General features: G+C 51.6%; 1 protein-coding gene across 1 annotated transcript in view; it reads left to right on the top strand.

The window, feature by feature from the left end:
- Window positions 1-23,178: 23,178 nt before the first annotated feature.
- Window positions 23,179-24,448, top strand: part of PAPPA2 (pappalysin 2) — an 87,816-nt gene continuing 86,546 nt past the window's right edge. The window contains 1 exon segment of the mRNA XM_030952967.1: window positions 23,179-23,635. Coding sequence (XP_030808827.1) covers window positions 23,179-23,635 — 457 coding nt within the window.

Raw genomic sequence — 24,448 nt, forward strand, 5'->3', positions numbered from 1 at the left:
AGCAAAAGTCCTGGAACCACAGAATGGTTTGTTTTGGAAGGGACTTTAATGATCATCCAGTCCCCCATTCTATGGGCAGGTGTCACAGACATCTTTTATGAAAAATCCTTTCCTTAGGATTTTTCCTCCTGAGAAGCTGAGAGGCTTTAAGAACAAAATGTAAACATTGATTATCTGCTGCTGTGGAATGCAACGGGTGGATCTGTGATTGGCCCATGTTGGATGTTTGTAATTAATGGCCAATCACAGCCCAGCTGGCTTGGACAGAGAGCCGAGCCACAAGCCTTTGTTATAATTTTTTCTTTTTCTATTCTTAGCTAGCCTTCTGATGAAACCTTTTCTTCTATTCTTTTAGTATAGTTTTAATGTAATATAGATCATAAAATAATAAATCAAGTCTTCTGAAACATGGAGTCAGATCCTCGTCTCTTCCCTCATCCAAGAACCCCTGTGAACACCGTCACAGGCAGAGACAGCTTCAATTAGACCAGGTTGCTCCCAGCTCCATCCAGTCTGGCCTTGAACACTCCCAGGCTTGGGGCAACCACAGCTTCTCTCTTTCAGCAGAGAAATAGAGGAGAGGCAGCAACACGCCAGGCATCAGGACCTTGTGGGCACAACAAGTGTTGCTTGCCTTGAGCAGCCTCATCTGGGAGCTCCACGCACACATCCTCTGGCAGTTGGCCCAGGCACGATATTTAAGGTAATCCTGGGACTTCTCTCCTCCTTAGGAGGTAGGGTGATGGTGCCTAACCCTCTCAATGGGTGGGACCTGGTGCCTCTGCTGTTGGTAGCTGGTTTCCAGTCCTGCCCCATCTGCTGCTGCCTCTGGATGGGCTGAGGACCTGATTCCTCTGCTCTGTCTGAGAGCTGGTGGACCCTGTTACCAGAATCCAGCCCTCCCTGCTGTGCTCAGGCTGGAGCCTTTTTGATGAGTGCCCAGCTGTGCTGGGGTTACCCTGGGCTCCTGGCTTGTCCCCTGCATGGGGCAGCCCTCAGCTCCGTGGCTTCTTCCCCTGCTTGCTGTCTCTTTGGTAGGCTGGGTGCATGGCAGGTTACAGGGGTAGTGCTGCAAGAACCCCCCCAAAAGAGTCAGCTGTTGGTTTGGGGTAAGCTGTGGATGGCTGGTAGAAAATCATACAATAGTTTGGGCTGAAGTGGACCTTAGAAATTATCTAGTTCTAACCCCCCGCCATAGGCAGGGACATCTTTCATTAGCCCAGGTTCCTCCAGGCCTCATCCAACCTGGCCTTGAACACTTCCAGGCATGGGGCAACCACAGCTTTTCTGGGCAACTTGTTCTAGTGTGTCACGATCCTCACAGGGAAGAATTTCTTCCTAATATCCCATTTAAATCTGCCCTTTGTCAGTGTGAAGCCATTCCCCCTTGTCCTGCCACTCCAGGCTCTTTTCCAAAGTCCCTTTCCAGTTCTCCTGGAGTCCCTTTAGACCCTAGGGTCTTTCTGAATCTTCTCTTCTTCAGGCTGAACACTCCCAGTTCTTCCAGCCTGTCTTCATAGGAGTTTATTTTCCTTTGTTTTTCTGCTTCTTTTTTAAACTACTCCATACAAAAACTTTCTGTGGCCTTGTTACCGCCTTTGAGCTGCTGTAGCATCCCTGCCTTGCCTCAGTTGGCCTCTGCCACCCCTGTCCCTCACAGCTCTGTGTAAGGCAGGGCACAATTTAGGCTGTCATGGCCAAGCAGAAGCTTTCCTCACTGGGAAAACTCCATCCCAGGAGTTGAGGATGCCTTCATGGCAGCAGCACTCTTACATGCTGCTTTAGCATCGGGCAGTTAGCTGGAGTAGGGAAGACAAGGTTCTGAGCTGCTCCTTCTCAGTACCAGCGCTTGCCATCAGAGGGCAAACTCAGCCCAGGTGAAGATGCTCCATACCCGGTTATTACAGCCTGCTGCTTCCCAGACTCATCTCTGCGAAGTAATGACAAAGGCAAGAGGCCATTTACCGTCCTTCTCACAGAGGACAGATGCAGCTTCCCATCTCTGCCTGCTGCCGGGAAGGGCTGTGCTCCCCGGCTCCCTCGAGAGCAAATCCTGCTCTGCAGGAGCATCCCAGCCAGCAGCAAGAGGCAAGGATGGTGCTGTGAGCTTCAAGTCAGAACAGTGTGTCACTGTGGTGCTCGTTAAAGAAAGATGCAGGACACATTTTTTTATGGAGCCAAAAAGAAGAAGATCCCAGTTTATTCATGCATCTCTTCATACAGAGTTTTAAAGGTGTCTATCCCCAGCTGATCAGTAACAAGTTGTCATCCTATATTGATCAGTCACTCAATCCCCCTGTGTGTACGTGCACAGAGTTGTTTGTGACATATTGTTTTCATTCTCCTACCTAACAGTGTAAAAACAGTTTATACAGGTGGCTAGTGTTTTTCACAGTCCTAGAGTTCTTTCTCAGGGAAAGCAGGTTGTTTTCCACAGTCCTAGAGTTTTTCTGAAGGAAAAAAACTTGTTTTTCACTGCTGCAGACTCTGTTCTCACTAAGAGCTGTCAGCTTTCTCACGGCTTCTGTCAGCTCAAGTCAGGGTTCAGTTTGTAAGGCCTCTGGCCTGCTGTTCCACCACCACACAGTGCAACACAGAGGGGATTCCCAGAAACCAGCAGCTCTGGGCTTTAACATTGCAAACAGAGTTTAACCTTCCTGCTGTAGCAGAATTTGTATTTATGGCTGAATATAGACTTTGAACAGCGCTCAAAAAACTGTACTGCTTGGTGCTTGCTTTCTATCCAGCTTCTTGCTGCTCTCCAGAGCCACTGGTGATTATGGCTCTCCAGCCTCACAAAACCAGTGACATTAAAGTAACCTCTACTTTAGGGAAGTGGTGCTTCTCAGATGCATCCTAGAAGAGCAAAGTGTTCTGTGCTGCTGCAGCTCTGACCTCTCCCAGGAGCCCCATCTGCTGGCATGTGGGCCCGGCTGCCAGCCCAAAACTCTCCATGCTTCCCAAGGCATTTGGGGAGGATTTAAATCTTGCCAGCTGTCCCCTTTGCCTCTTCCAATGAATCTCAGTCTTAATCCACACCCCCCTCATAGCCAGAAACTTCCTTTAAAAAGCTGGAGGGTTTTCAGAGGGGAATAATGAACCAGACGCTTTCCCGGTGTCTCTCTTTGTTTTTACAGCCCTGGGTCTCCCCTGAGGACAGAGAGTCCTTTGTACTGCATGGGGTCTCCTTACAAAAAGGGGCTTGTGAACAGAGCATCCTCCCATTGGGTACCACACCACATGGATTTTTTTTCCCACCTGTCCTCCTAGGCATAGCCAGTGTCAAATCCCTTTCTGTGTGTGAGGGACTGAGCCAAAAGCTTTAACCTTGGAGATGCATGGTGGATGTATGCCAAATTGCTCAGTGCCATCCTGCTGCCCACCCTCACTCTAGCTGGAAGGTAAACAAAGGGTTAACCTGGTTGTCATCATCTCCCCTGCCCAGCTGATATTTGGAGTGAAGCCACATTCCAGTTTGAAGACAGCTGATAATTGAATAAACTCTGCATCTTGAGTGAATTTAAAACCAAGACAGGAGCTCTCCCCATCAGAAGTCAATACGTTCCCTCTTGCAGGGATTTTTGTCCTGAGTTGATGCTGCAGCTGCTGCTTCCAGGGGATGAGTGCATGCTTGGGAGCAGTCAATTTTTGCCTGCCTTCAGGCTTTAAATTTAGGTCTCTATGCATAAAGGAGATTCCTATTTCTATTTCCTGCTAAAGGTGAAATCTAGGGCTACAACCTCAAATGCCCCTAAAACCATTAGGCATTAAGCAACTTACTGATGATGTGGTGTTGTCCAGCATCCTTGTCCAGGTAACAAGGAAAGAAAGATGGAGGGTTGCAAATACAGCTTATAAGGTGCCTTATTATGTTTTGATCATGGTGTGAATGGAGGAAACCAATGTGATGTAGCTAATTGACATCATGCTAATTAAATATTGGATAGTCTGCATGTACCCTTGCAATAAATCACTCCTAGTTTCAGGTGGGAAATTCTCTCATTGTCAATACACAGATACACTGTGGACCTGGAGAAAGCTGTTTCCTGAAAAGTTGAGGTTGGTGATTTATTGAGCTCTGTAAAATATACTTGCTTTGGTCCTTCTTTGTGTTCCCTGTTCAATGATATTCAAACAAATGCCTTTGAGCCTGGGAACCAGCAGCTTTTTGGCACGTGTTCCTTTTGCAAATGGGGGCATTCACACCAGAAATGCGGTTCTACGATTTCATAGCCACGTGGTGGGTAAGAAGGGATGTGCCATGCAATCTGTGCCCCATCAGAAATACCTGGCACTGCTTCTGTTTCAAACTTCACTAAGCAAAATAATTGCATGGAGCTGTTTACTGTCAATCTGCTGCCTGCATGTTATTAATAGGAGAGATGGAGTGAATAATTAGGACTAATGATTAGAGAAAGTTGTCATCTGTTCATGAATAATTTGAAGAGAGGCAGTGTTGAACAATTAACTTATTGGCAAAAAAATGATTTATTCCGTTTGGAAAATGTGTTCTCTATTATGCCAATACATAAGCACCCACACACTGGGCCAATGTTCAGAATTCAGCTTCTCCCAGCCCTGTTTTTGGCACTCAAGCTGGTGTGATGTGATTTCCAGAGATGCTGGGGATCCCCTGCCCCACTGAACTTCATTACCAGGCTTTGGAATTGTGTGTCTTTAGGAAAGCAGGGACACCTTTCTAAAGTCCAAGTCATGGTCTGAGGATCCCAGAATGGTTTAGGTTGGAAGGGACCTTAAAGATCATATAGTTCCAAACCCTTGCAATAGGCAGGGACACCTTAGACTGGATGGCTCCAAGCCCCATGCAGCCTGGCCTTGAACACTTCCAGGGATGGGACATTAAATTCATGGCTTCTCTGGGCAACCCAGGGTGTCAGGGCCTCATCACCCTCACAGTTAAGAATTTCTTCCTAATATCTAATCAAACCTGCCCTCTGTCAGTTGGAAGCCATTCCCCCATGTCAAATTATGACATGGTCTGGTAAAAGTCTCCATTTTCTTTTAAGTCTCCTTTAGATATCGAAAAGCTGCAATAAGGTCTCCCCAGAGTTTGTCAGGCTGAGCAACCCCAATTCTCTCAGCCTTTCCTCAAAGGGGAGGCTGTGAGTGCACATCACCCACTGCTGTCCCCAAGTGAGTGCACATCACCCACTGCTATCCCCAAGTCCTTCTCTGTGAGGCTGCTCTCAATGTGGCTTTGGGCTCTTCTGTTGGATGCTGACAATCAGCTTGTGGAGATGGATGAATCTTGGTTTTCAGTGGCCTCCCAAATACTGGAAACTTACTGTGTGAGGGTGGAAAAATTAGCCAGCATGGGAAAGACCAGGGAGCTGGGGCAGTTTACCAAGAGCAGACTGAGAAGATGGTGTAGAAACAGGCTCCAAATATATCAAAGACCACCCCAAAAGGAAAAAACAACTGTCTCTTGAGAAAAAGGTGAGAAGCTATTGGTTTAAACTGCAGCAAAAAAGTTATGAAAAATGGAGGCAACAGCTTTCTGCCAGTAAAATTAGTGAAGCACAAGGAGATATTGTGGGAGGTCCCTGTTCCTGGCAGAAGGATCCTCTATGGGAAAGGCAAAATAAGGTTTGCCCTGTGAACTGGGGTGCCCTGCATTTCCCTCTCCCACTGCTGGCTGCAAAGGTGCAGCCTTCCTCATGCAGCAGCTGTGGGGGATAATGTGTGGAAGTGGACCTTGGAGAGTGGGATGTTCAGACAGTGGGAGAGATCTGCAGAGGTGCAGGTGGGCACCAAGAGGTAGGATTCATTTTATCTAGCTTCAGCCATCCAGAAGCCTGCTATGGCAGCAAAAGCTATTGTCCAGTGACAAAAGGACTGAATGAGCAGCTATGTGAGAGTTATCCATCCCATCAGTGCCAATTGTCCCAAATACCTGGGATAAATTAACTCCTGGATTGAACCATAGCTTGTCTTTTCACTCACCAGAGAGGGAGCCTGGATGATTTTCTGGCTTTACACAACAAAGCAAACCAACCAATCTTACAGATATGTGCTGTGTGTTCAACTTAAGCATCACAGGGATTCTCCATCAAACCACTCAGGTGAGGTTAGGGCTCTGCTGAACCTGTAAAAGCCCTCTCTAGACTGCATCAGGCTGACTGATGTCAATACACCAACCCTGTGCACCATTCTTTCTCCTCAACCACCTTCTGCCCACCAACGCTTTTTTTGTTGAGTCTGGCTCTCACCAAGTCTGAGGCTTGCTGAAAAAGATCATCCCACAAAAGTTCAAATGTTTAAATCCATTTGCTTCCAGACAGGAACCATACATGGGGTGCTCACTATCCCAAAGGCTGTAGAGCCAACTAATTTTGTGGTGGGAAAGCCTGCCAGCATGTTGAAGGCTGAGGGAATTCTGTGGAACATGTTCAGAAAGCAAATGATTGATTCATCATCAGCGGTGGAGAACTGATTCCAGGAATTATGCGTGCGCCAAGCTGAAGCCTGTCGAAGCCAGGGAAAAGGCATCCTTGAATTCAGGTCATCAGTCAGGGCTGGGAAATGCATGGAGGCCCTGGTACAGGAAAGCTGAACTTCCAGTGCGTGCTCAAGCCTAACTAACCTCCGTTAACGTCAACGGTGATAAAATTAAACATGAGGTCAAGATTTTGGATAAGAATGGTTTATGGCCTGGAGGCTTCCATGGATGAGAATGTCAGGCCAGCAAGCCAGGGCGTTCGATATTGATCAGCCTAATCAAGGAACTCCTGCGTAAGCTGCCACGTGAATCAGGGAATAATTGGGGATAACAGACACATCTGAGTAATTCGTGACCTACTGGCAGATGATTCATGCAGACAGGCAACATCCATCAGAGGCATTATTCCTTGCAAAGGACTTCTTGGGTCTGTGGGTGGCCCCAGCTCCTCAGGGGGTTCATCAAGGGAGAAGCTGGGAGCAGGTGGGATTGTGGGGCTACCCCAGCACCCATTGCTGCATGGGGCAGAGCTCATCCTTCACTCATCAGCAGCCCAAGAGCTTTGGGCAAAGAAGGATCTTCAGGATTTTCAAGCTGTCTTTGAGAAGAAATGGATCAAGATGAAGTGGCTGTAACTGTAGACCCCATATTCTGTCCCTGTTCTGCCACACATCACCCATGTAACCTTGTTTGGATGTTCTTTATACCTTACTTTCCCACCTGAAGCATCAGTGCATGTCTCTGCTTTCTGTAGCCAGTGTAGTCTGCAAGATCCATCAACTATATCAAGAGTCATCATCAAGCAATACCACATATACTGGAAAAAGTTTGGACCTTTGAAACTGGGAGTTAAAGACTCAAAACCTGGAGAAAACCAAGCATTTTCATCTCTGTTCACCACAAATCAGCTAGTTTTTCAGTAGGTGAACTCCAGGGACACGTTGCCATGGGATAAAAGACCTGCCTTGCCTCTCCAGCCTAGACACACAACAGTGCTGTGGCATTACAGCTGAATCTGTGTGAGGGTTGTGGTTTGCCATGCTGTATCCGAGATTCTACATCAGACAGGGAAGAGTATGAGCCTGACATTATCAAATTCCTGTTTGACAGTGAATGAGCACTGCCTTTTGGGAGCTTCCTTTAGGTGCACTGTACCTTTGCTCCTCTTCATGGACCAGGTGATGCCAAGTGTTCCAGAAGCAGAAAGTTCCTGTTCCACTTAGGAGATCTAGTCCGGCTGTTTCACCTGGCTTGAAGTCACAAAGGGGAGAGGGTGGGCCCAAGGCATTGGCAGATGGGGCAGGAAGTGTTATGGGTGACAGGGCTTGGATGCAGCTGGAGAACCAGCAAAGAGTCAAGGGACAAAGTTTCCTGAGATCCCATCAGGAGACCTGCACTGGCTCCAAATGTCCAGGGAAATGGGCTCCAAAGCAATAATCTGTGGGACTGGTTCTTTGCCAGAAAGTCTTAAAATAATTGCAAGTGTAGCTGCAACCAGAATCTATAAAAGACCAGTGAGGAGAAAGAGTGTCTGTGCTGTGTTTGCATGATCAGCATCAGGCCTGGAGATGCTAGAACGAGAAAGAGAAAGAAATCTCTTTTCTGTCATGGAAAACACAGGGGAGACAGCATGTCAGGTTCCTGACGGAGTTTGGCTGGGGCCTCACTAGTGCCAGGCTCTTGAAGAAGGTGTGAAAGGACTTGCAGGCATCCTGCTCACGCCCTCCTTTTCTGGGCTGCCCCCAGACCAGGGGGATGGTACCAGCAGGATGAGGACCTTTCTTTTCTCCAAAGGGTTCCTGCTCTGCCTTGGAGATGGGAAGCAGCTGAGAGCAGTATGGAACTCTCCATCCTCACCTCATCACATGAGCGTGGACCTGACTTTTGTTAATTTCTCACAATTTTTGTGAATTGTTTCTACCATCATTGGTGCTCTGGAGCCTCCTGCATGGGGACTGTAGCCTGTCCCTGCTATCTGGCCTCTGTCTGCATGCTCCAGCCTGGCAGGTAACCTTCTAGTGGCTCCCACTTAGCTTTAAGAGTGGCTATAAAAAGAGCTTGACAAGATCAAATGCTAATAGAAAGGTTTTCCAAAGGTTGAAACTGATCTGCTCGAGGGCAGATTCGTGACTGGGAGATGCCAGAAGAAACCAAATAACCAGTCATTGTGCAGTAAATAATTGCATTTTAAATACTCTCCGAGAAAGAATTCCGGGCAGGATGGGGAGTGGGAGGAATACTGCATTAAGTGCTTGGAAAGCTGTTGCTCTTCTAAATCTTCACTTTGCTGCAACATCTATAGAGCATTGTCATTCAAAGCTACAGATGACAAATGGGGGACTTTCTTCCCTGAATTTATCTGAGGTGTGTGAAGCTTCAGCATCTAGAGCATCCAGCACCCATGGTGTCCATGGGTGATGTGGAAAGCCATGTCCCACTGCTCATATCCTTTGTTGCCCCTATTTTTGTATGGGTGGGGTCAGCAAGCAATTCCCTGGACCTTCAGTAGCTGGAGGTGCCTTGGTTGCAACCCTGGGTTTTGTCCCTTCCCACAGTGGAAGAAAGGTCCTACCAGCAGTAGGTAGGACCCAGCTGAAGCATGAAACAGTGCCCATCTCCTGGCCTGGAGTGGCTGTATGTCAGTATTGACTTCTGGAGGTTAGCTCAGTGCAATTCCACCCAAAACATGGCCTCTGCCTCCTTCTGAAATGAGGAGAAGGATGTTAGGATTGCTCTTCCAGGTTAGAGATCGAGAGCTGTAGCATCAGCAGCAACTGGGAAGCCCCAGATGGTTCAGTCAAGCCTTGCCAGCATCAGTGTCCTCATCCTGGCTGGTATTGACTGTCCATGTGAGCAGCAGCCAGGTCATTGGGTCTTCAGGGCTTTATCCTTGTGAGCACCTGGGCCCAGCTATCCCAATGTTCAGTCTGTGCTGGTGGACAAAGGCTCCCTCTTCAGTGACTTCTTTTTGCAGAATAGATGCTGAACCAAAAATGGTCTCAGCCCTGCTGACATCCCCTGCAGCTGAGCCAGGCACCCTGTTTTGCAGCGAGTCTGTCTGTGGGGACATCCACAACCATGGTCACACAGCTCTTGGACCAGAGCTGACTCCTAACCAGCCATGTCTGAGCACAAGTGTGGGCCTTGCCCCAAAAAAGCCATGCAGCTGTGCTTTTGGGAAGAGCTGGCTCAGATCCTGCAGCCAAGCATCCTCAGGCTGCCTGGGGAGCAGAAATCCCCAGCTATCCTGTGTGTGATCCCCATCTTTGTGCTCCCACTCCTTCTCCCCCCATTCCTCCTCTCCACTAATGCATCCAGCATATAAAGCTGAGGTTTCCAAAAGATCTCTGAACCCAAAGAGACATTGAGGAGATGGAAAGACAGGGAAAGAGAAAGAGGCTTTTTGAATATTGAATTAAGGCTGTCTCCAGTATTATTGGATTCCCATAAGGAGGCAGCCAGGGAGCCCACTGCTTTAGTGTCCTATGAATATTTCATTGCTTGACTTAAGCTCAGTGAAGGGTGTTTCTTTGCACAAAACCACCTTTTTGGCTTGTGAGTTTCTCTCCAAGCTTGTGGTTATTGTCCCTGCTCTTACAGTGGCTGTGAAATCAAGCTGGCTTGTGGACAGAGTCATCTGACACTACAGCAAGCTAAATTTGTCAAACCTGGGTGATCTTTTGGCACAATCTACCCAGGAATTTCCAGAAGACAGCCAGACATGGCTCAAATCTTGGTGGTTCACTGGGTCAGACTGCATGAGTGCAGCAGCAGTGATGCTCAGTGCCTGTGTCCCATCCAACCATGGTGACACTGAAGGAGGTGCATGGTCAGGGGGACATTTCACCCTACTTCAACCTATCAAGTTGGCTGCAGAAGTGGGGAAATAAGTTGTGCTGCCTGGTACCCACTTGTAGGCACTGGTCTGAAGGGTCTGGGTCTGCCTTGGTTCCCCAAATTGTAGGTGTTTACCTAGAGCTTCTCTAGGTATTCCAAATCATTAATTCCTCAGGCTGGAAATCTTTCCAAAATGAGCCCTTTCACAAAAATTTGTGGGTGTCCTGCTTTCAGGCAGGCTGCAAACCACATTCACCAATACAATGGAGAATCCCAACATGAGCATTGGTTGCCCACTCTGCACAGATGAAAATGGTCTCAAATACTGTGAAAACACCTAGTTTTCCCTCTCCAGGACTGTTTTTTAGAAGTGCTGCTTCCCTACTCCTAACCACCCTGTGCTTGTCCTCCATGAGCCAGGAACTTCCTTTCATATTAGCCAGCCTGCTCAGAGATGGCAGGGGCAGGAGCCTTTTCCTTCTTTATTGGATGAGCTCAGAGCTGTCCCATCCACAGCCTTTAGCACCTTTCCTTGCTCTGCCAGGTGCTGTCACAGATCTAGAGTGATTCAAGTCTGGAGGTGGTTGGCTAATTCCATTGCTTCTCCTTTTTTTGGTTTTCTCTCTCTCCCCTGCCCCTCAGTCTACAAATCCTCTTCAAAGAGGGAAATTAAGGAAAATGAATTATTTTCTTGTAGGCAGAGCAGATAACACTGCTTGTTACTGAGATTGCCCAATCCTTCCCATTATGGGCCTGTGTTTCCCATTACTTAGAACGATGCCAAAACACAGACATTTAGGCAGAAATTGTCTCTCAGAGATTTGCCTCAACCTGAATTTCTGTGAAAGATTTCAGCCAAACTGGGTCAGTTTTTTCTTAGAGAGAAGCCATGGGAAAGCCATTTGGTTTGCCTGTGGCCAAACACTCTTCCTGAATTTCCTTGGGAAAACTCTTTCACCCTGTGCTTCACCTGAAGAGGTGAAATTTGGTGAGAGAGTCCCCTCTTGGGATGGGGAGCTGCAAACCCTTCCTGGTTTCCTTAGAAGGACGCTGTGCCTTGTGCACTTTATTTAAGCTTCTAGAATTATTTTTCTTAGTTTATAGTTTCTGCAGTGGTTGCACTGACCAAGAGGGGCCCACCACAGGGTGTGCAGCCCCAGTGCAGGATGGAGACCCTCCATGTCTCCTGCATGACTGAGTCTCAGCACTCTCCAGTTCATGGCTGTGGGACTGAACAGTCCCCACAGAACCCAGAACAGCAGCAGACAGTGGGACAGAGAGCACAAATCCCACTTCTCCTTGCTGGGCACCTGCCTGCTGCATACAAGGAGCTTCAGCTTATCACAATTGTTTGTCCCTGAGGAAAGATGAGAAGGGAGGTGACAACACATTTTATGAGCAGATTTCTCATGACCATAGATCATAGAATCATAGACTGGTTTGGTTTTGAAGGGACCTGTAAAGACCATCTTGTTATAACACCCCTGCTGTGGGCAGGGACACTTTCCTCTAGACCCAGTTGCTCCAAGCCCCATCCAACCTGGCCTTCAACACTTCCAGGGCTTTAACATCCTCATGGTGCTACACTTCCTACAAGGTTTGGAACTTCTCTTCCCCATGAGGCAGCACCCTGCTATTACCTGAGACACCCCCTGAGCTCCTCTGCAACATCCCAGGTGTGGTGGTGTTTGCAGGGCTCCCAGGACGAAGGAAGGGATGAGAATCTTGACCCCATGTTTCAGAAGGCTGATTTATTATTTCATTATATATATTATATTAAAAGAAAATGATATACTAAAACTATGCTAAAAGAATAGAAGAAAGGATTTCATCAGAAGGCTAGCAAGGAAAGGAATGGAATGATAATAAAATCTTGTGACTGACCAGAGAGTCCAAGACAGCTGGACTGTGATTGGCCATTAATTAAAAACAACCACATGAGACCAATCAAAGATGCACCTGTTGCATTCCACAGCAGCAGATAATTATTGTTTACATTTTCTCTCTGAGGCCTCTCAGCTTCTCAGGAGAAAAATCCTAGCAAAAGGATTTTTCACAAAATGTGTCTGTGACACCCAGGCAGGGATGTTGGGGAGCCAGAGTGCAGCTGCCATTGCTGGTTACCCATGTGGCACAGGAGCAGAGCGATCTTTCCATCACAGATAAGAAGATGATGCCCCAGGACCACACCCCTGGTCCCCTTTTGCCATTTAATCAGGAGAATCAAGAAGTTCTCTGGGTTAACTGGGCTCCTTGCACACTGAGGCCACATGCTCCATGGCAAGCCTGGTGGCACATCCAGTCCTGGTTACAACCACAAATCCCTTCAGTCCCCACCTTCTGCCCATCCTGGGCTGTAATTTTCTGGCAGGGTGACACCAGGTGGCTCAGTCCTGATTCCAACCACAAGTCCCTTCAGTGCCCACCTTGGTTCTGCCCATCCTGGGCTGTAATTTTCTGGGAGGGTGACAACAAGTGGCTCAGTCCTGATTCCAACCACAAGTCCCTTCAGTGCCCACCTTGGTTGTGCCCATCCTGCGCTGTAATTTTCTGGCAGGGTGGCACCAGGTGGCTCTGGTTGACGTCAATGGAGTTGCGTTGACGCTGCTGGAAGCCAGCCCCAGCAGAGCCCTCTCGGAGCACGCAGAGCCTTTTGGCATGCATTAGGGTGGGTAAGATGGATTGCTCAGCTCCTAGCTAGGACGCATAGATAAGGATAATGGATGGATGCCCAAAGAGCAGTCATGCTTTAGGCAGATGAATAAATCACTTTGATTGTTCGTATATAAGCAGGAGGTACCGGGAGGACTCGGCTTTCAGAGCAGGGTGAGTCCAATTGAAGCCCTATGATCGTGTTTAAGGATCTCAAAACCATTCAAAATGGACTTTGTTAATAGAGGAAACCCCATGTATAGTGCTCCTGTAACAGAGCCATTGTCACTCAGGGCTTGGCTGAAAGCCCCAGTCCCTCTGGTCCTTTGGGAACCTCCATCCTGAGATATCCTGTCCCTGTGACACCTTTCCTGGGGAAGAAGAGGTGCCCAGGAAAGGGAGAGGGGCAGTGCCCTCTTGCTGAGAGAGGCTGACTGCAAGGCCTGCCTGCCTGTCTGCACCAACCACAGAGCCCCAGCTATCCCAGGAACAGGAGGGGTCTTCAGGAGGCTTTGCAGTGCATGAAGTGCCCTTAATTTCAAAGGATGCTCAGCTCTGGCATCTCCAGCATCTTGCTATGGGGTGATATGGGTCAATATGAGGGACATACCCCCAGCACCTGGAGATGGGGCCATGGGGTGTTACAGGGCCACTACCAGGGCCATTACATCTCCAGCCTGGCCTCTTCATGCTGCTGAGCACTGCATTTACAGCAGCCCACATGCTCAGTGGGATGGTAATCCCTAGGCTCTCAGGCTGTGACGTGGGGACATCTTTCCCACCCAGAGCAGTGGACAGTGTGTGCCTGGTTTCAGTACTTTTGGTACAGGAGTTGTGGCTGTTTCTGTGGGCGTTCTGACTGTGTTGGGATCCATGCTGAGCACTTGTGGAAATGCTACAGGGGCTGCAGATCAGACAGGAGGAGACGTCCAGCCTGTGCAGGGATGGGACAAGCTCTCAGGGCCCACCCAGGGCCAGGGCCAGCCCATGACCTGCTGTAAGAGGAGCACCTGGTGTGTTGCCACTGCAAGGGCTGTGCCCACACTGAGGAGCTGGCCTGTTCCCCTGCAGATATCCTCGCATGCCCTGCACTAGGTTGGGAAAATCTTTCGGTACCCATTGACACCCCACACATCTGTGTCTTCCTTGCCTGTGCCCAAGTGAGTGTGGCTTCATTGGGAACTCCCTCTGAGTCTCTACGCCCAAATAACTGAGCTGTGGGTCTGGCTCGTGGGGCTGGGCTGCCCTGGCTGCTCTCCCAGGCCAAACCACAAGGGCCAGCAACTGGACTCATCTCAATTACGCTTCACTCACAGCACCAGCTGCCAGCTCATCCTCGGCACCCAGCTCCAGAGATGCTTCTCACCTCCCTCTGAGGCCTGAAGCAAGCCCTGAGAGACTCCAGGATCCAGCCAGTGGTGTCTATCTTCTGATCCATTATTCTCACCACCCCTTTTATTTACCCTCAGCAACAGAGCAAGCCAGCATGATGCTTCAGCCATTCCCTCCCAGAGCAGTTTGGGTCCTGGATGCAATTCTGCTCCTGTACCAAAAACTGATTCAATCCCTTCCCACCAGGCAATCCCTCTTTCTCTATCTGCTTGCTGCCTTAATATCCCTCTGATCAATCTCAGAAGGATCCAGTAACATGGAATGGCAGATGGGGAACAGAGCATGAATATTAATTAACAACGAATTCCAAACAGAGGACTTTAATTACATTAAGAGCGCAGGCTCAGAGGCAGTGACTTACTTCCTGCTGTAAATCTGTTGACAGGTCATTTGCCACAGTGGTGTCAGTGCTCCTTAATGAATGAATATATACATTTCTAGTGCTGGTGTATGGGAGAAATAGGGTCTTGTTTCCAAAAGTGGCAACGCAAGCCTGCACACCAGCGAGAGGGCTTTGCTCACGGGGAGGATTCCGGGAAATAATGATTAGTATAATTACCTGGTAATCACACACCAGCAGCTCTGCTCGTGGGGATGGAAATCCCCAGCATGAGCCAGACCTGCTGCTTTGTCATATGTGGTCTGGTCACTGGGGGGAGACCAAGAACCGCAGCACCTTCTCCGGGGCCGGTGGGTGCCGGGTCCCCGCCGCGCCCGGGGCCTCCCTGCAGCCGCTCCCACCGCGGCCTCGTGCTGGGATACGGGCACACCTGAGCCTCCAGTGGTGCTGGTGCTTTGGCAGTAATCAGTCCTGGAAACCCATCTGGGCAGGATGCCCTCTCAGCCCAGGGGCAGTGGCACGTTGGAAATGCATGTTTTCCCCAGCACGGGAAAAATACAGCCGATGCTGAATACCTTCTGTACCGGCAAAAAGGTCTTTTTGTTTTAATCCCCCCAACTGGCCTGGGACAGCAGTGCTGCCAAATAGCCTCTTACAGGGACAACTCTCCCTGTACTCAGGGATTTTGCTGGATGAGTTTGATCTGAGGTTTTTCCACAGAAAACCAGCTTGAACTAAGAGGGTCGCATGAGTGCCAGCATGCCAATATCCCAGCAAAACGAGGCTTTAGCTTTATCTTTCTTCTCAGCTGCCCTCAGTCAATGCAGCAGCACGTTCCTGCACAGCCCCTGGTGGCAATAGTGGGAGAGCTGTGCTCTGGCCAGGATCAGCACAAAGCCACAGACCCCCTTGGGCAGTGGGTGATGCTCAAGGGACTCCTGCATCCCTGAGCTCCTCCTGCTTGGCCTAGGGCCCCCAGGCCCAGCTGGGAAGCAGTGTGGGACCTGGCATGCTTCCAGACTCTCCAGGGCCCTAGAGAAGGCAAGGAGGGAAAGGATCACTGTGGGTGATGGTGGTGGAGCTGCAGCAATGGGCTGCAAGAAAGAGATAATGTGGCATCTTGACTGCATGGCCACACTGAGCTGCAGGGGACTCTCCAGCAGCAGATTCAGGAGCTGGAGGCTTGCACAGGGAGGACATGGCATGAACAGCCTCTCCTCTTCATCTTTAACAGGAAAGACCTTGCCCAGTAGGTTTGCATCCCAAGTGATAGATTCCTGATTTTGCTGGCTCTGCCCAGACTGGGATTCCTGCATTTTTCCTGTTCTTGCCAGCACAGCGAGTCTGGCAGGAGCTGGAAGTGCTGCTGGCCAGCTCTGCCAGTGGCACAAAAGGGAGGTCAGAGATGGCTTTGAGTAACCTTTCTCAACCAGGGATCACTCATGCATTTACAGCTCCAAAAGAAGTCATGGAAATGGTTGAGGGGAAAACCTGACCTAAGGATAAAGATAAAACAGTTAATTAGCTCTGACTGAGCTGAGATGAAGATTATGAGAGCAGGCTACAAACATCCAATGGGTTTTAGCACGGAGGAAGGTTCTGATTTGAAGGGGTGGTCCTTGCCAGCAAGATCTTGTCCTGACCAAGGTTTTCACACCTGTGGTTTGCCCTCTTCTGCTCAACAGCTGTGGTGAGCACTCTGGTTGAGAAGGTTTTAAGGTGGCAGTGGGGTTAACATTGTGTAAAAACTGCCACAAACACCTCAGGAGCAAAACACCAAACATCCTTAGGGGTTTCTGTGCTTAAGGTGGGCCACAGAGGTGACCATCATCACACCACCATTGATAGAGACACTGAAGGGCTCAGGAGCACAAAACCAAAGATTCAAGGCCTTCAGCTAACTGGCACAGGAGGCACAACATGGCAGGACACATCCCAGTGCAAGTCCTATGGGAAATGGAGGTACCCACTGTGGCTGGAAAGGCTGGAGGGAGCCAATGCTCTTGGTGCCTCCAGCTCCTGCCTCAGTGTGGACTCACAAGTAGCAGGATGCCACTGGCCTGGGGGTGCACACCTGGGGCTGCTGCCACTTCTACAGTGCTGGTGCCAAACCACACTGTGGGCAACATCCAACAAACAAACTAAAAAGCAGCTGAAAACTTGCTGGATACTGGGTGATGGTGCCAGAGTTCATCTCTTGCTCTTTTTCCTTGTCCAGTGAAAACCAGTAGGTGTCATATCCCAGCCTGGGATAGCCACTTTTTTCTCTTGCTTGAGAAGAGTGTGTGTGTGTACGTGCTCATCTTTTCTTTCACATTTTAACCAGGGTTCCAGCCTGCCCCAAGGTGGGACATGAATGGCCTGAGAGATGCAGGTCCACAGCACAGCTGTGAGCTGGAGGCTGTGAGCTTCCCTGGCAGCTGGCACGTGGCTCCATCCCCTTCTCTCCGCTGTCTGTGGCTCTTCTGGAAAGTCTATTTTTATTTGTCTGTTCTAAAAATGAATGGGGAAGGCAGAGGTGTTTCCTTGTTGTGATGAACTTGTCCAAACCCCAAATACTTAAGACCCTGCTGGCCAGCTTTTAAGAACTGAGTCTGGCTCTTTCGTGCTTCTTTTTATTGCTCAGTGCCAAATGACAAAGCAGGTTCTCTGCAGGATAGAGGATGCCCCAATGACAGTGAGTTTTGGATCAACAATAAAGTGGCACCTCTAATTCACAGTACCAAAAATCCTGTTTTACCTTGAGGTAAAAGTTAAATGCAGCCCCTTTGCCTCCACCCCAGCCACTGTGCTCATTTATTTCTGCTCCTTTCCTTCTTGCTGCAGCTGTTCCCTGGCTGGGGTCAGATGAGAGATCTTAAAATGTGAATTTTGAGGAACTGCTGAGCTTTGCATCTGCTCTGAGGTGGCACAAGCCATTTCTGCCTTCCCTCGTCCTTCAGATACCAGTGCCAGATTAAGTGCACTTCATGCCTTATCAGCTGGCTCTAGCAAATGGCTTTTCTGTCTGGGGGACACATGGAAAGAGTCTGAAAATGCAGGAGCAGGGTGAAGGCTATCAGGAGATGGTGGAGCTTTGCACAGGTAATTGCTCTGACCCTCCTGCAGGGGAAGTCGTGCTCGATAAGGAAGTGATGCTATCGTGTGAGCAGCATTTCCAACGGGGATTAACGAGCAGATGTTGGCGTGGGCACACGGGCGATGAAAATGCAGCAAGATTGTGTCATTATTCCACCTGGCCACCAGAGCTGCCATGAGTGCAGCAGTGCTCTCCTGGAGCTCCTGCCAGCAGATTGGACTCTGCTGGGTGGGATTCTGAAAGTCTGAGCGGGTCCCTGGTGTGTTTGTACCAACATGCTTCTCCCTTTGGAGCCTGCACAGCTCCTCTGGGGTCCTGCCTCTGCTGCAGGCACAGGAGCTGCGTGGCATCTCTTGGCAAAGCACTTCCCACTGAGCTGGGATACAGCTGTGCTTGGACTATCCTGACTTTACGGGGCTGAAACTCCCCAATAACAGCAGCAGAATGGAAGTGAGAAGCTAGATTCCATTTTCCCCCTGCTTTTTCATCTATGTTTTTCCTCCTTGGCTGCTAGAAGGGCTACATTTCATAAAGGCAGATAAGTCTCTGCCTTTTGTCAGCAGTTGGAAAAATGTTCAATATCTGAGACACCCTGTCTGGCAAAGGTCATGCCGTGTTCTCTAGCAGATCTTAATTTAGCACCTGCAAGTTCTTGGTGAAGTGTGAAACTTCAGGATGCAGGAAGATCCTTGGAGGCTGTTGTGCAGGGAATGTCTTCCCTATGCAGAGATGTGAGTGAACTGCTGAGCATCTTCACCCTCCTCACCTCCCAACTGGAAGCAAATGGTTTTTACTGGAAGCTTGCAAGAGCTGTCCAAAGCACAGCTCTGCTGCAGCTCAGGGCCCCAGCAGGATGTCCAAGGCTGCTCTGAAATTGCTGCAGCTGATGGTGATGCAATGAACCAGCTTCCAAGCACCTCAGCTGATGCCCCAATGACGGCCTGGCTAGTTGGCTTCCTCCATGGACACCCTGCATTCCTGCTACCCTGGGCAATCCACAGGCTGTGGAGCACAGGGGAGGAGGCAGGTGTGAGGGGTGAGAGATGAGGCAGCAGACATATCCTTTGCTGTTATCTAAATTCACTCCTTGGCTCCATTGCCAGAGGAGTTCAGGTCATGTATGGGGCTCGTTAAAGCCTTGAGGCAGGTACAGCTGAATTCAGCAGAGGAATTGTTGTCACCAAACTCATGGGACTGAACAGCACAGGGAAACCTCACTGGGTGTTGCAGGGTGAGGGGAACCCAGCGCCCCAGGCCATGGAGAATCCAGGGGAGTGCCTGTGGGAGGTCTCTGTGATTGTCTCTTATCCCTTACAAGATGTGTGGATCTGCAAGGCACAAACACACAGGGGGCAGGAATTCTGACAAGAGAATCTAGTGATAGAACAAGGGAGATGACTTTTAAGTGAAAGAGAGTAGGTTTTGATTTAGGTATTAGGAAGAAATTCTTCCCTGTGAGGGTGGGGAGGCCCTGGCACAGGGTGCCCAGAGCAGCTGTGGCTGCCCCTGGATCCCTGAAGTGTCCAAAGCCAGGTCAGATAGGGCTTGGAGCAACCTGGGATAGTGGAAGGTGTCCCTGCCCATGGCAAGAGGGTGGAACTAAATGATCTTTATGGTCTCTTCCAATCCAAACTGTTCTGTGATCCTTTGATGGCATGGCTCTGGAGCTTTTGCTGCTGGATTTTCAGAGCGTGAGTGTGGGCTCCTACCGGCGCTGGCAGCAGACAGTGGCTGCACACCAGGGCTTATCTCCAGACCCACCAGAAGCAGGAAACTCAGCGAGTTCCCAAACAAACCTCTGGTGCGGGAGGCCAGCGTCTCTGACCTCCGGGGGTCCTGAGTGTTTGAACAGCCTCCTAATCTGCTTGGGAAAAGCACGAGAGCTGGGGAGGGAGAGGAGGGAGGGCTGGGGCTGTGCCCTGAGCGGGGTCGGCTCTTGCTCGTGCCTTTGATTGCTGAGGCTTGCTGTCTCAGGCTTGCAGGATTTGGCTGCCTGGCTGTGAACAAAAAAGCTGGATTCTCCCCGAGCCTTTATTCCCATGTCAAGATCACTGGTGGTTTCCTGAGGAGGAGTGGAGGGAGAGGAAGGCTTTTGTTGATGGTTTTTGACAGGCGTGGGGAAAAGCAAGGCTCAGCCTCTGCTCCAGCTAAATCCTAGAATCATAGAATAGTTTAGGCTGGAAGGGTCCTTTAAAGGTCATCTTGTCCATTCCCCCTGTAGGTGCACCCCACAGCTGCTCCTCACCTTCCCCCAGAGCGGGCTGAACCAGCCCTGGGTACCTCACTCCTGTGCTGGGACCATCCCAGAGCCCTCACTCACTTTGATGGGGCTCCCCCCTTCCCCTGCCTCCTTCCAGAGGCTCCTGGCCCCCTGCTCCTTCCCAGCATCATCAGCCTGTCTTACCCAATCCCCACCCCAAATAACCCTGACTGACAGCCCAGAGGGTCCAAAGAACAGGGACATGCCAGCAAGGACAATGAGTGAGGAAGGGCTGAGGAATAACCAGGCAAAGTGACCCCCTGACACCCCTCTGCCCTCCTCCTTCCTCCCACCCAGCATCCTTTTACTGCTCCTGAACATCATTAGCAGATTTGAACTGCAGTGGCATCCTGCCTGCGAGGATCATCTCCATGGAAGATGCCAGGGCTGTTGCATTCCTTAGCCAAGAGGGCCTGGCTCTGAGCTGGGATCTCTAACAGATGCCCACTCTGCTTCCCTGAGCCACAGAAAACATGCTGAGGGCACACTGCCACTAGCTGGTCACCCTGGAATCCCCACCTTATCCACAGGACCAGGCTTCTCTTCACAGGTTCACAGGCAGTGAAATCATCTCAGTGGTCAGGTAATTGTGGGATTTTTTTGTTTATTTTTGTGGGGTTTTGTTTGTTTGTTTGTTTGTATTTTTGTTTTTTAAAGCAAATTATTTTAAAAATTACCCCAATGACAGGGATTTACTCTGCAGCCCACAGTGGTGCTGGGATGGGAACAGCATCCCAGCATGTCTCTTCCCCCAGTGCTGAGCCAGCCCAGTGATGTGCCCCCATTGTCCTGCCATCCTCATCCTCACCAGCCCCACATTGGCTGGGATTGCCAGGGGAACCTGCCTGGGTGGAGAGTGCTCAGGAGCCAACATGGGATAATGATTCACAGTCTCAGCTTCCTGCTCCAGTGGTTCCTAAATCCGGACAGACTCAGGCTTAGACAGGCAGAGCAGGGGAAGACAGGGGCTTTGCAGCTGCTGGTGCATCCCAACCCTGCAGACAGCAGAGCTATTTGTTTGTGGGTGTCATTCTGTCAAGGGAGCAGCTTAGCCCAGGCCAGAGCCTATATATAGAGCCCCTGCCTGGGTGCACTTCTGGAGGGTTTTGGTGCTGGATTCATCCCAGCCAGACTGTCCCTGAGGAGGCAGTGCTGCTGAACCTCTTGGATGGCAGCTGAGGGTCTTGCTTCTCTGGAGTACCTGGGGGAGAATGTTGTGTGGCAAGATGACAAACAGCCTCTTAATCAAGTCACCACCATTCAAAATTAGCCATCCCTTGGGATCCTCTCTTATCAGGCCCTGGTAGACAGAGCTATCAGGAGCCTGGTTCATTCCTGAATGAATACTCACTGTGAGCAGTGCTTGCTGGCATTGGCCCCAGGACAACACTTGCTGGGCCACCTCTCCAGTGCCAGGCCCTGAGCAGGGCTGTCTCTGTGCCCCCACTGCCAGTGGATGGGCTCTGGGGCAGGGGGTGCAGGCAGGAGAGCTGCAGACCTCAGCACCTCCCCACAAGCCATGGGTGTTGGTGTTGTGCTTGGATGTGGTTCACACCACAAATGTCCTCGGGAGCTGCTGGAGCAGCTTTGCATGAGCCATCCTTGCTCTGCCTGGCCTTGTTCGCTCCCCTGTGTCCTCCCTTCCTCCTCACACCCTGCCAGCCCGGCCCTCACCTCTCTGTGTGCTCACACCCACCTTCCTCCTTCCCAGGCAGCACTGTGCTCACCCCTCCTAACCCTCAGATTTTCCAGCTCTGTATTTTTCTATCTCCCCCTGACTAAAGGCACCAGTCCCCCACCCTTATTCCCATCACCCTCCCACCTTGAGGAGACAAAAAGCCCGCCCAGCCCCAGCCCCACACAGCCAGCTCCTGCCATTTATTCTTAAATCCCTTCCCTCCTGCCTTGCTGGTTTGAAAGCCTGTACCCTGGAATGGGCCTCCCAGCTTTCGCTGGCAACCCTGCTTCACACTGACCGCCACAGATAGTGCTTGGGAGTGAAAAAAAATTATATATAAAATAATAATAACGAAAAGGAAGCACGAGAAAGCTTCTCATCTCACTGAATCTCCTTGCTGAAGTTTTGCTAGTCTCCTATGCCATGTGCTGGTGTGAGGGAGTCTTGGGAAGCAAGAGGAAACTTTGGGGGTTTGTTTTCTCACCTGCATGCTTTGAGAAACTCTCCCTAGCAGCGCTGGTGCTGTACCCTCTGGCAGAGGGTGGGTGAGATGCTTCTCACACTGCTGCCCACTTCCTTGGTGCATTCATAGGGGTTTTTTTTTTTGGCTTTTGGATGTGGTTTGCTCAGACAAGGCACCTCCACCCCACCTTTCTGCACGTGTCATTGTTTGGGAAAGGGAAAAAATAATAAAAGCAAGAAAAAGCAGAAAAATCTCTTGCCGAGGAGAGACCCCGAGTCCAAGAAAACCTCTCCCCTTGCCTGGGGCAGGGCTGAGGGAGGCTGTCCCCTCCTTCCAGCTTCTTTTCCTCCCCTCTAGGTGACGGAGACGGAGGATGGAGGCGAGGTGGGAGCTAGAACAGGAGACAACACGGGCAGGGACTGGGCAGGTGCCGTCCCAAAGCCCCGAGGGCGGGAAGGGGGTGCGGAGGGGACCCAGTGCCCGGAGGGTTGTGTCTCCTCCGCATCCCCTCCCCGCCAGCATCCTGGGCAGCGCCCGGGAGGGCGGAGGGAAGGGAGGGCGATGCTCCGCTCGGGGTTTATTAGATTGGACATAATCATCTTTAAATAAGGGCAGCCCCCCCTCCACACCCCCTCCTCGAGGTGGGGGTGGGGAGCGGAGCGCCTCGGGGCTTTCTAGATAAGGGCGACTAACGCATCCCCCGCTCCCGCAGGCAGCGCCGGGCAGCGCCGGGAGCCGCGCCGGGTCCGCCGTGCCCCGGGAGCCCCGGCTGCGGGCAGAGAGGGGGTCCCCGCCGCCGTGCTCTCGCCTTCCTTCTCCTCCTCCTCTTCCTCCTCCTCCTCTCGCAGGAGCAGAAGGGAGGAGAGCGGTGCCGGGGAAAAGTTGGGGGCAGCGGCTGCGGCGGGGGGCGGGGGACTGTGCCCCGGCGCTGCCGCCCGCCGCCCCCCTGAACACCCCAAATTCCCCGCGGCCACTCGCCCCGCACCTCCCAGCCCCCAAACTTCGTTCCCAAGGAGGATGCTGCGCGGCGGAGCCCCCCTGGCCGCGCTGCTGCTGGCGGCGCTCAGCCTGGCCCGCGGGGAGCCCCCGGCCGTGCCGGGCTGCGGGATGGAGGCTCCGAGCCGCCGCGCCGCGCCCCCGCATCACCCGCACGGGCTGTACCCGCACGGGCCCGCCGCGCACGGCGCGCCCGGAGCCGCATCCCCGCGGGGCCGGAGACCGCGGGGAGCCAGGGCAGGAGGAGGAGAAGAGCCGGAGGGCCGGGGCCGGAGCCGGGGGGAGAGGCGGCGGGGCCGGGAGCCGCAGGTGCCGGACCCTCCCCGGGAGCGGCCGCTGCCCGCCCTGTACTTCTCGGGCGGCCGAGAGCAGCTGGCGGCGCGGGCGGAGGCGCTGCCCGCAGTCCCGCGGGAGGAGTTCACCCTGGAGCTGTGGGTGAAGGCGGAGGGCGGACAGAACAACCCGGCCATCATCGCAGGTAAAGCCCGGCAGGGAGGGATGGGCACCCGGCACCCCCCGACCCTCCGCAAACATCCGCACGGGGCACTCCCCGGCTGCCCCGCTCTGGCAGGTGACACCCCGCGCCCGTGTTGTCAGCACCGCGGGCGTGGAATATTCCTCCTTCCCTTGAGACCAAACCCTAAACCATCCCCTCCCCTCTGTTCCCACCCGCCCCGTCCTCCCAGCCCGCCCCCCTTCCCCCATCCCCCCCATCCCGCCCCGACTCCATCTGGTTTTTCCGTCTCCCCTCGCCGGGAGCTGGAATGTCCCGGTGGGTCACACGCTCCCCCTGATTCTCCTCCCTTGCCCGCAGCGCACCAGGCAGTCGGTCCCCGCTGCTCGGGGCTCGGGCACACGGAGCGCTCCGGGGCTCCCCGGGGCGGTGGCCGCACGGTGGCAGCCAAGCCGCGCTCACCGCCCCATCCCCGCCCGGGCTGCGGCCCCGAGCGCCCTGCGGAACCGCCGTGGGGCAGGGAGCAGCTCCAGGGGCTTGTTCTACCCATAACTGACCCCTCCAGAGCTTGCTGAGAAACCGCCAAGGGATGAGCGAGTCCCATGAGGAGCATCTGAAGGAGCTGGGGGGGCTCAGCCTGGAGAAAAGGAGGCTCAGGGGGCATAGTGCTGCTCCCCACAACTACCTGGAAGGAGGGTATAGTGGTTGTCTGTCTCTTCTCCTGAGTAACAAGCGATGGGACAAGAGGAAATTACCTTGAATGCTGCCAAGAGACTTTTATACTGAATACTAAGAAAAATTTCTTCTCTGAAAGAGTTGTCACACACTGGAACAGGC

The sequence above is a fragment of the Camarhynchus parvulus genome, chromosome 8, assembly GCF_901933205.1.
Source record: "Camarhynchus parvulus chromosome 8, STF_HiC, whole genome shotgun sequence".
Classification (NCBI taxonomy): domain Eukaryota; kingdom Metazoa; phylum Chordata; class Aves; order Passeriformes; family Thraupidae; genus Camarhynchus; species Camarhynchus parvulus.